The following is a 12,210-nucleotide window of genomic DNA, read 5'->3' as shown; positions in this document are numbered from 1 at the left end:
GAGACCAAGCCAGCTCGGCGAGCAAGTCAACAACCTAAATTACACTGGGCCTTGGTGAAACCTCACCGAGATGTATGTATATAATTTTGGTCTCCTTGCCCAAGGAGGGATTGCAACAAAGTTCACTTGACTGATTCAAGAGTTTAAGAGGATTGTTCAATATGGGGAGATTGAGCAGAAAAAGCCTTTTTGTTAAATTCAAAGCATTTATTCATAATGAAGCAATTTAATTGAAACTGCATAACAGTATAGATGCTGGGGTTTACAATTATGGATCATAGTCTCAGAATTAGGGTTGACCATTTAGAACCGACATAGGGAAATTTCTTCCCACAAAAGAGTTGTGAATCATTGGAAGACTGCTGCAGAGAATTGTGGATGCTCAGTCACTGAGTTTAAAATATTCAGACTATATTTTTGGATACAAAGGGAATTAAGAATATGGAGACAATGCTAGAAGCAGTTGATATATATCAGTCATGATCTTATTAAATAGTGCAGCAGACTCAAAGAGCCGAGTGGCATCCCCTATTTCTTATATATGTCACTCGGCCCCTTGACTATGCTATTATTGCTGATCTGTATCTTCACTCCATAGCTCGTTACTTTGATCCCATCACCCTTCACAGTTATGAAATTAGATCAACTAGATTCTAAACGCAACGGCTTTTTTTGGATGGGGATGGGGTTAGGGTGAAGGACAGACTTCTTCCAAATGTCCACCCACTTTTGTATGAAGAAGTGCTTCTTGACATCTGGCTGACTCTAATTTTAAGGTTTTGTCCCCATCAACGCTTTGTTCTTGACTCTCCTCTCCGTCACACAGAGGAAGATTTATCTCCATCCGTCTTACCAAAATGTTTTATATCATCCAAAATATGCATGTTGCTATTGCCTTTAATTTTCTACACTTGTTATAAACACAGCCTCAAAATTTAAACCGTTCAGCCCCAGGACTTTGCTGTCCCCGAGGTTGTTATCAAACGGATAGTGAATTTGAGAAATAGTTCCAGCCAGTTTTGCCGCTGCCATACTCACTCCCACGACAAGGCCGACACCAAACGGCTAGTTGATCGTCCCGGATGTCCCTCCAACGCGCCTTTCCCAACACCGGAAGCACCGGCTTGTTACAGCACCTCGCGCTCCGTCAATAATGGCAGAGCACATGACCTGCCGGTCACCTGACCGAAAGTCATGTGATGGGAGTGGCGCGGCCGGTAGGTGCTTAGTGAGAGTAGAGAAGTCTAAATGTTATCATTCACAATGTGGCAAGGGAAAAAATGGTCTTTATAATCGCCGGGTATTAATTTCACAAATAATGAAATATTCTGGAGTGCACTTACTGTTTGGGCGAGCACAGCAGACAACGATGAACCTGTCGCAAACAGCAATGTGATAACCTGCGGAAGGGTCATTGGACCCGAAACGTTAACGATTTCTCTCCATAGATGCTGTCAGGCCTGCTGAGCTTTTACAGCAACTTTTGTTTTTTGTTTCTGATTTACAGCATCCGCAGTCATTTCGGTTTTTAACGGGATAATTTTTTTTGTGGGTGTGTGATGTTGGTTCAGGGGAAATGGTGAGCTCACGATACCCCTTTTTGAGGTAAATTCATTCTCGTGAAAGACACTGCCTCTGACGAGTGTCAGGGCTTGAGCTCTCCACCGTCAGAGGAATGGGAGGAGATGAGTAACAAAGTGAGCTGAGTTTTGTGTAGTACGCCTCAGTTACACTATGATAAAAACAGAAAGTGCCGGAGAAACTATGGTCTGGCAGCAGCTGTGAAGAGAGAAACACAATTAACTTTTCAATTCCAAATACGACTCTATGAAACTGAATAACTGTTGTGGCTGCTCCTTCGCAATGCAATCGGGAGAGGATTGCGATAAGGAGTGAAGTAAATCTGTTTTTCACAATCCAGCTGAGTTCAGCAGTTGAGATAGTGAATGAACTGACCTTAGAAAGTGTAAAGGTTGTAGTTCTCTCTAAAGAGAAACCAGAATAACAAGCCTTTTTCGGAACCGGATGTTGGGGATGTAATAATTGACCTTGCCTCACTTAGTGAGAGTTCAACAGTCGGGGCTCAAACTCTACTGTGGGTTAGAACAGTGCAGTAACTGAGGGAAGGACTGTCCTTTAGTGTGTAACGCTTATATCTCAAGTCTCATTTACCTGCTCAGGTGGACTTTAACAATTTCATTGGGTAAGCAGAACTTTCACATGTCCAATGTATTTGTAACATCTGATTTTTATTTTATGAAACATTTTTTTCAGTGAAGCTTGCTGAATAACTGATATTCTTGCCTCTCTTTCTGAGTCTTACACTTGTTCTTTTAATGCCTTGTTTTCATTACAGAATGAATTGTGTTGCCAGGTTACACAATAACTTAGAAACATTCAGAAATAGGAGAAGGAGTAGACCATTTGGTCAGTGTAATCGTGTCTGATCCTTTATGCTCTCACTCTCTCCCTGTACCCTATCTTTACTGTTGAGAAGTCCATTTTTTCAATATATTTGTGACTTGACTTCCACAGCCTTGCATAGGAGAGACTTCCACAGTTTCACCACAGAGTGGAGAAATTTCACCTAATCTTCGTCCTAATGGCTTTGCTCTTATTTTGAGACAGTGACCCCTTGTTCTAGATTCCGCGGAGGAGGTAGACCTTTGTATCCAGTTTGTTCAGCTTTGTGTATTAGCAATTTCAATGACTCTCCTACTTCTCCTAAACTCCTATCCAGAGTGGATATAGGGAAACTAGTGGATGTGTTGTATTTGGTCTTCCACAAGGCCCAAGGTACCTCAAAAGGTTACATTGTAATATGAGAAACCATAATGTTGGAGGTAGCATGTTGGGATGGATAGAGAATCAGCCAATGGGCAGGAGACAGCGAGTGGGGATAAGGGGGTTCTTTTTTCAGGTTGACAACCTGTAACCAGCAGGGATCCGCGTTGGGACCGCAACTGTTCACAATATATGCTAATGACGTGAAGAAGGGAAGTGAATGTACTGTAGCCATATTTACAGATGACAAATAGGTTGTGAGAAGAATACAAGCAGTTAACAGGTTACCTGAGCAGGCACAAAGTTAGCAAATGGAGTATAATGTGGGAAAATGTGAAGTTGTTCATTTTGGAAGTGAGAACAAAAGAACAGAATATTTTTTAAATGGAGATAAACTGCAGAAAGCTGCAACGCAAAGGGATTTGGGGGTACTTGTACACGAAATACGAAGCTGAGACTCTGAAAGCTAACAGGTGCAGCAGGTAATCAGGAAGGCTAATGGAATGTTGGCCCTGATTTCAAGTTTGGAGATGAGTGGGGAAGTCTTACTGCGACGGTACAAGGTATTGGTGAGACCTCTTCTGGAGTACTGAGCAGTTTTGGTCCTCTTATTTAAGGAAAGATACCATTTCGTTGGGGGCAGTTTTAAGAGAAGGTTCACTAGGGTGATGACCGATATGGAGGGATTCTCTTATAAGCAAAGGTTAACAGGTTGGGAGTCCATTCACTGGAGCTTAATAAATGAGAGGTAATCTCATTGAAACATAAGGTTCTTAAGGGGGTTGGCAGTGTAAATGCTGAGAGAATGTTCTCCCTCATCTAGAACTAGAGGGCATAGTCTCAGAATAAAAGGACACCAATTTAAGACAGGTGAGAATTTCTTCTCTGAGTTGAAGGCCCCCACGGCTCTCTGTGGCAAGGAGTTCCAAAGATACAGACCTTGTGCATATTTATGGTCGGGATAGATCAAAAGGGGAATCAAGGTTTGCAGAGAAAATGCGGAAAAGTGGACATGAGGAATGTCAGATGAGCCATGATCCTATTGAATGGTGGGATAGGCTCGAGAGGTTTATTTCTGTTCCTGTTTCTTGTGGTCAAAACTCCAGTGAATGCAGGTCCAGTCATCCCAGTCTCTCTCCATATTAACAATGTTGCCATCCAAGGAACTTTCTGGTCATTCACTGCACTCCTTTGATGCCAAGCATATTCTTTATTTGGTGAGGGGACAAAAACTGCATACAGTATTCCAGGTGTGATCTTGAAGCCTCATTGGAGATGGTCATTGCCTGATGCTTGTGACATAAATGTTACTTGTATGTTAAAGTATGAGTTGTAAACAGTTGAGGTACCAGACATGTCTGGCTAAAGTTGTACACTCTGATTTATTTCTACAGAATTCCTTGAATTCCATATCTAATCTTATTAGATCCTCCCATTGTCTTACCTATAAGTAAGACAAGTAAATGCTTGTGGATGTAGTGCCAATCAAGCGGGTTGCCTTGTCCTGGATGGTGTCAAGCTTCTTGAGTGTTGTTGGGACTGCACTCATCCAGGCAAGTGGGGAATATTCCATCACGCTCCTGACTTGTGCCTTGTAGGTGGTGGACAGGCTTTGAGGAGTCAGGAGGTGAATTACTCGCTGCAGTATTCCTAGCTTCTGGCCTGCTCTTGTACCCACTGTGTTAATGTGGTGAATCGCACAAGATGGGTATGGAATCATACCTGACACATAGGAAGATGGTCGTGGTTGTGAGAGGTCAATCATCTCAGCTCCAGGACATCTCTGCAGGAGTTCCTCAGGGTAGTGTCCTAGGCCCAACCATCTTCAGCTGCTTCATCAATGACCTTCCCTCCATCATAAGGTCAGAAGTGGGGATGTTCACCGATGATTGCACAATGTTCAGCACCATTCGTGACTCCTCAGATACTGAAGCAGTCCATGTTCACATGCAACAAGATCTGGACAATATCCAGGCTTGGGCTGACAAGTGGCAAGTGACATTCGCGCCACACAAATTCCAGGCTATGACCATCACCAACAAGAGACAATCTAACCACGGATTCTTGACATTCAATGGTGTTATCATCACTGAATCCCCCACTATTAACATCCTGGGGATTACCATTGACCAGAACCATAACTGGACTCGGTTCAGTTGATATTTCCATGTGCCTCTGCTTTTGTTCTTACTAATAGTGGAGGTCATGGTGTTGAAAGGTGCAGTCAAAGTCAGACCAACAAAGTTTTGGACTTGGCAATGGTCGATATGTTGGAGCAATCTTGATGTTCATGAGAATCTAGGCTCCTCCATTTGTTAAGATTGTAGCTGTTCTACTTCGACTATACTATTACTATATCCTTAGATTCCCTTAGCAGCCAAAAGCTATCAATCTCTATCTTGATAACCTCAACAACTGAGCATCTACAGTTCTCTGGCATAGAGAATTCCAGAGATTCACACCCTACATGTCAGCTTAGTAAATCAACCTGCTGTCTCCAAAGCATCAGCAAATACACAAGTCATCACCTTTGGAGCAGTGTGGTATCATAATGGTTTTAATTATCTCTTGCAGGAAATTTTCTTCTTCCTTTAAAAATGCCATCCAATAAATCAGTGTCCGATGCCCCAATCACACAGTTCCTGAACTGTCATATTCTAAAGGATCACAAGTTACAGAGGTAAGAGATGTGCTCCACATCCAATGTGGTTGGAAGGTAATATATAAATAGAAGATATTCTTTGGTTGTGAGATGAGATTGCTTAGTCTCAGCTGTGATTCCATTAGTAGCCAAGAAGCTAATGCAGCAAATTGCTGATTGTCTTCTGAAACCTTCAGAATTAGCATGTGCCTGAGTAACGGAGACTGCGTTACGGAGAGTGGTGCAAACAGCATTATGCACAGCTAGGAAAGACCTCAAGATGTTCCAAATACTTTTGATATATAGTCACTCGTCTCATAAGTTTCATCCCTTTAAAACATACAAGATTTTGAAGTGGCTTGAAGGGTGGATGCTAAGAGATTGTTTCTGCAGGTTGGGAACCTATAACATTGGACACATTCCCAGGATATATGGCTGATCATTTAGGACTGAGATGAAAAGACAGTACTTCACTCAGAGTTATGAATCTTGGAAATTTTCTAGTCTCCAATGCTGCATTGAATACATTTAAAATTTGCATTTTTAGCCCCTCAGGGAATCATGGGACATATATGGGAAGCAGGCAGGACAGTGATGTTGAAGACCTAGACCAGAAATGATTGCATTAAATAGTGGAGCAGCGTGGATGGGTTATGGTCTTCTGTTTGTAGATCTGTTTGTAGATCCTGTATTCTTGTGATAAGAACCAGACAATCATTTTTAGTAAATTTAATTGATAGATAAGTATTGGCTCGGGAGAATAGGGAGAACTCCTGTGTACTTCAAGATGATACCATGAAATTTTGTATGTTGACCTGAGAGGGCAGAGGAGAATGTAAAGATGCCTGAATTTCAGTCTCTTGTCTCTGGAGTGGGACATAAACTAACAATGTTCTAACTCAGGTGAGTGTGCTCTTCACTGAGCAATGACTGACAGCTTACGTAAGAATTACTTGAAATTGAAGCTCGAGTCACCTCACCTGTTTGAACAGGTCTCGATTTCTGCTCCAACTGTGTCTGTTTTGAAGGGAGGACCTATGGGTCCGTGAGGGGAAGATCCTCAACCCGGAGAAGCTGTTCTTTGATGAGAAAGGTTATGCGGATATTCAGATTGATTGTAAGGGCAGCATCATCGCCCCGGGCTTTATCGACACGCAGATCAACGGTGAGTGAAGGGTTAGTCGGATCTCCTAATTATTTCCTGCACCCCAGTCTTCATCCTTCACTGGGCTGTCAAAATCTCAAACATAAAATTCTCACCCTTGTTTCCAAATCCACCCATGACCTTGTCCCTCCCTATCTCTGTAATCACCTCTATTTCTCGACCTAGTGAGATCTCTGTCTTCTTATTGTAGCCAATTGCACACCTTCCACTTCCTGCAGCCAATCATTAATGACATTGGCACTCATTCCTCTTTATCCATGAGTATTCTAAACACATGCATGGGAGTCAGTCTATCCATGTTGCTCCAAAATGTTTGATCTGGGAGCCATGTATTGTGATTGAAGACTGTTGTCTGATGTGTTAATGTCTGGCTTCTAGGAGGATATGGAATTGACTTCTCAACAGCCACAGATGACATTAAATGTGGGGTATCCATGGTTGCTCGGAGGCTGCTTTCCACCGGAGTGACCTCCTTCTGTCCAACACTTGTGACCTCCCCAGTCTCCATCTACCACCGGGTAAGTCACGAGGTCCCTGCTCAGCAAGAAAAACAGAAGTCACTTGTGTGCGGGAAGTGATGGGCTGAACATCTGAATAAAGATGGACCAAGGAGGTGGGACAGGACCTGGGCTGGGAAAGGAGGAATCTCTCTTGGTCTTGCTGTAATGTAAATAGTATGATAGGGAAGTATCACAGAATGTAAGTGTGGCCCATGCACAGTGTGTGAGTTTTATACATGTTTCTAATGTAGCTAGATAAATTAATCAAACTGGCCAGACTTCAGAATGATTTTTTTCAAATAATTAGATTTTTAAAAAAGAAATATTTTGTCCCTTTCTTCACAGGTTATTCCTCAAATTGAGGTAAAGGATGGTAGTCCCAGGGGAGCAGGGATTTTGGGTGAGTACTGTTAGAATCAGCTGCTTGATAGAACCTGAATATTGCTGCAAAGAGACATGTTACCGAAGCTTTTCACCTTGCACCATCAGAATAAATGCAAGAGTGCCAAATTTCAAATTATCACGACGATTTATGTTACAGGAGCCAAGTTTGCTGGTTGGTTACCAAGTCAACTCTGGTCAAGCCATTGCCGTGTAGAAACTAATGGGGAAATGATAGATTCCCTATTCTCTTGGGTAATAGAAAGAAGTTACAAGCAAGGCTGAAAACTATTTCTTTTGTTTGAAGAGTACTGTCTATAATCCCCTTAGAGACTGATCTCTTTTAAAACAGATATGAATTTCCTAGTAACACACTCAAAGGGTCACAAAGGATAACATTTCACAATGTAAGATTTTTCCTGTAACAACAGACAGCAGTCAACATAAACCAGTTTTTACTCAGCATTAATATGTTAAACAACAGAAAATATATTCCCTGGTAACTGAAAGTCTAGTGCCACGTTTATGCATGACACTCTCTGCAGAGATGTAGTCTTGTGGTTAAAGTCCAAAGCTCCTCCCAGCTTTAATCACATCTCTCTTCCCTGCTTCACCAGGGTGAATCTTAGTGTCTTCTGGACTTCTTGTTGCTAGGTGCTCTCTGGTGAATCCATGGTCTTTAACCCTTCACAATCCACATTTCCTCAAGCATGGGTTCCATCCTCACCAGCTCTCTACTTGGTTTCCACAAAAGCAGTCCTTTCTTTCCCAGACATTATAATACATACTATCTGTCTACTTTGCCCAGATCTCTTGGTGACTGCCATGAGAGTCTGACAGCAGTAAACCTCGATGTTTCCAAGTATTAAAGCTTATACTTTGCCAGGACAAAATCTATTAGAAATAATGCCCCTGCAGCAGCCAGGTCCAATGGGTTTTTCTGCAGGGAAATCCTGTAGAAGGTCTAATCAGCCTCTCTAACCTGAGATTTAACCATGAGTCAAATAAGACATCTGAAAACCAAGTCCATCTTATAGAGAGCCACATTCAGAACAGTAAGTATGGGTTTTCTCTTCAGCTTAATTCTTTCCTGGTGCTGGGCAGCTGCAGTGCACACATGCACAGCCTGGCATCTCGGTGGTGCACACAGACACAAACAGAGACACAGACACAGAAACATATGCATGCAGCTCTTCCAGAGGACTGACCCAGCACCTGGGTAGAGATTAAACCCACAATGTTTTCATTCAGAATCAAGACTGAGTCACAGGTCAGGAGGATACGTGTGGGTATTGAGAGTATAAGGTGAGCTGTTCTAACCGGGTTATTGTCTCTATCCTCTTCAGGTCTACACTTGGAGGGTCCGTTCATTAGCAAAGAGAAGAGGGGTGCACATCCTGAGGAATATCTGCAGATATTTGAAAAGCACGGGTTCCAGGATTTGTTGGATACGTATGGCTCCCTGGACAATGTCCGAATTGTCACATTGGCTCCTGAACTCGACAGGAGTGAAGAGGTTATCAGGGAACTGGTCAGACGTGGGATCTGTGTCTCACTGGGTGAGGAAGGGTCACCAGGCCTGAAAAGTTAACTCTGGTTTTTTCCTTCACAGATGCTGCCAGACCTGCTGAGCTTTTCCAGCAATTTCTGTATTTGTTGTGTGGTGTTATTAGGGCTGTTGTGATGCAGTGGTAGGAGCCAGGAGGCCTGAGTTCAAGTCACACTTGCTCAGAGTTATGGCGTAACATCTGTGAACAGGTTGATTAAAAATATCTAAAGGAGGCTTGCTTCAATTATGTTCTGGTCTCCTTGCCTAAGGAGGGAAATGCTTGCTATAGAGGGACAGTAGCAGAGATTCATCTGACAGATTCATGGGAAGAGGATTTAAGAGACTGGGCCTGCATTCTCTACAGCTTAGAAGAATGAGAGGTGAACTCACAGAAACATAAAAAATTCTTTTAGGTGATGGAGAAGATGAAGAAAGGAAGTTTCCCCTTACTGTGGGCTTGACAACCAAGGGACACGGTCTCAGAATTAAAGGTGAGATGAGGAGGAACTTCTTCATCTGAGAGTAGTGAATCTTTGGAATTCTCCACCCAAGGGGGTGTGGAAGCTGAGTAAAAGACAGTGATCGAGAGCTTCCTAATGACATCGAGAGATATAGTGAAGTCTATTGAAGTAGATGGTCTGCCACAGCCTGGAAAGGTAGAGCTAGTTCGAGGGGCTGAATGGCCACCTCCTGTTGCTATCTTCATTATACCTCAAAAAACAGCTCTCTCTTCCTTCTGTCGCCCTGCCATCCAAAACAGTGTGTCTCCCCTCTTTCGTCCCCTCTGCCTCCCTCCTAGTCCCCCTCTTGGTTTTCCCTCTTTCCCCCTGCTCCTCTGTCACCTTTCCTTCCCCATCCATCTCTTCTGACAGAAACCGTCTTCTTCCCTCCCTCTTCCTTTCAGAAAAATTGACAGAAAGTTTGATTTTGTGCGGGGAATTGTTTTTCAATGTATAAGTTTTCTTGCCTGAAACCTTTGCAGGACATTCTGTCGCCAACCTGTTACAAGCTGAAGCCGCAGTGAAACAAGGGGCCACCTTTATCACCCACCTCTTCAACGCCATGCTGCCCGTGAGTACAGCCCTGCACAACTCACCACACACCAGGAAGCAGGCTGATAGAATGACACATTCCCCTGTGTCAGCACTGGCTAGTTAGATAGCATGCTCACCTCTGAATCGGCAGGCAGTTCCACTTCCGAGATTACAGCACAGGAAATCCAGCATGGCAGTCCCAAAGCAGGACTGAGGGAGCGCTGCATTGCTGGAGGGTTGGCAGTGAGGGAGTGCTAGGACTGAGGGAATGTTGCACTGTTGGAAGTGCTGTCTTTCAGATGAGACATAAATCGAGGGACTCCTTACTGTCTGATGGATGCACAAGAACCCATTCTGGAATGTAATGGGATCATAAAAAGTGAAATATACCAATACCTTAAATTGCTCCTCTTCCATATTGTGATTGAGCTTTTTCCACCCTGTGATTAATGCAGTGGAGCTTTCACTTGTTGATTAACAAAATCTCTGACAATGCAGCTGCAAAAATTGACCTTGTGGAGTGAAAATACAGAAAGATTTGCATTTCAATAGTGCCCTTCACCTTCCCAGCACATTCCAAAGCGTTTCTTAGTCCCTTGTGTGATGTGAGAAAAGCAGCAGCCAATTAGTGCATAGCAGCTTTCCCAAGCAGCAGTGTGATGTATAGTGCCTTTGTCACTGGAAGTAGGTCCCATGCGATGAAGTCAGCCCTGGAGGAGCATTTCACAGGGTCAGGAAGTTTGGGATGGGAGTATTCTTAACAGTTCAGATCACATAACGGGCAGTATAACAACACTGAAACTCTCACACAACCACAGTTGTCCAAGGGATGGTTCGGTCTCTTTGATGATTTGTATTTTGAGGTGAGATGTGACCCACTCAATTCACACCTTTGTTTCTGTTCCCTCAGTTTCACCACCGTGATCCAGGAATTGTGGGCCTTCTGACTAGCAATGAGATTCCTGTCGGACAATCCATATTCTATGGAATGATTGCTGATGGGATCCATACGAATCCTGCAGCTCTGAGGATCGCATATCGAGCGCACCCCACAGGTAAAAGGCCAAGCAGCAATTTCCCCCTCTCCCTGCAACATTAACTGACCAGACATCACTCTCACTTTAGACTAGACATTGGTGATAGAACAGAGATGGTAAAATCCTAATCAGAGTCCTGAGTCCGTCATCATCCTTCATTGCCAGGTCACCAACTCTGGGTTTGACCTTCCTGTAAAGGCCGCACTGTTGGTCTAGTTGACATGTCCATCCACTCGCACATCATCCTCGTGGAACTCCATCCCCACACCCAGTCAAAAAGTGATGTATCTTTTTATCCTACTGGGTGTCTTTTGACTGTCTGTCAGGTACAATCTTTCCCACACCTCCAATATTTTTATGACTAACTGAAATGTATAAGGTGCTGAGGGATCTTGACAGATGGATGAGGAAAAGATGTGGGACAATGTAGAACTAGATATCACTTTTTCAAAGTGCATAGCCTTGCATCTTCCCATTTTGTATTCCATCTGCCAAGATTTTGCCCACTTGCTTTACCTGTCTATATCCCTCTGTGGACTCTTTGTGTCAGTATTGGCACTTGTTTTCTCACCTATTTACCAAGCAGTGCCAGGGAAGGGGCTAATCCTTAGCCTGTGGCCTATTTACAGGTCAGCTGCATCTGTTCCTTCCAGCCCTCCCCCTGAGAAGTGATCTATGGGTGATCTATCTGCCTGCCCTGCCTGTGAGTACCTTTCTCTGGTCTCTGTCCTGTTGCAGGGTTGGTCCTAGTGACCGATGCGATCATGGCAATGGGACTTCCCTCAGGACGACGCACATTGGGGCAGCAGGTAATCGAGATTGATGGGCTACATGCCTATGTTGCAGGTGAGGAGTAGTAAGGAGACTGCTGTGTCTTACACGATGTGGCAAATCCAAGTTGTTGTATTTGAGGTCACAGGGTTACCCCACAGTCAGTGTGACTCAGTGAGTGACTGTCATTTTGGTTCAACTGCCATTCCAGAAACGGGAGTGCCAGAGCCAAGTAAACATTCCAGTAGAGAATGCGGGGGAGGGCTGCCCGGTCAGCGGGACGGTGCCGGGGGAGCTGCGCCTGGTTGCGGGGGGAGGTTCCACCTGGTCAATGGGGCTGTATGGGGT

The 12,210-nt window shown here is 43.8% G+C and overlaps 2 protein-coding genes across 2 annotated transcripts in view; one reads left to right on the top strand and one right to left on the bottom strand.

The window, feature by feature from the left end:
- Positions 1 to 1,149, bottom strand: part of slx4 (SLX4 structure-specific endonuclease subunit homolog (S. cerevisiae)) — a 25,907-nt gene extending 24,758 nt beyond the window's left edge. Inside the window, exon 1 of the mRNA XM_020536398.2 lies at positions 1,039 to 1,149. The gene's annotated coding sequence lies outside the window, so the exon portion shown is untranslated. The remainder of the gene's footprint in view (positions 1 to 1,038) is intronic.
- The window catches only part of amdhd2 (amidohydrolase domain containing 2), a 21,395-nt gene continuing 10,267 nt past the window's right edge, over positions 1,083 to 12,210 (top strand). The window contains 10 exon segments of the mRNA XM_048609266.1: positions 1,083 to 1,131; positions 1,134 to 1,217; positions 5,359 to 5,464; positions 6,454 to 6,590; positions 6,969 to 7,108; positions 7,436 to 7,490; positions 8,818 to 9,030; positions 10,003 to 10,091; positions 10,965 to 11,109; positions 11,830 to 11,937. Coding sequence (XP_048465223.1) covers positions 1,083 to 1,131; positions 1,134 to 1,217; positions 5,359 to 5,464; positions 6,454 to 6,590; positions 6,969 to 7,108; positions 7,436 to 7,490; positions 8,818 to 9,030; positions 10,003 to 10,091; positions 10,965 to 11,109; positions 11,830 to 11,937 — 1,126 coding nt within the window.

Source organism: Rhincodon typus, chromosome 21 (genome assembly GCF_021869965.1).
Source record: "Rhincodon typus isolate 14 chromosome 21, sRhiTyp1.1, whole genome shotgun sequence".
NCBI lineage: Eukaryota > Metazoa > Chordata > Chondrichthyes > Orectolobiformes > Rhincodontidae > Rhincodon > Rhincodon typus.
Note: the sequence above shows the minus strand (reverse complement) of the source record. Positions and strands in the feature narration are given on the sequence as shown.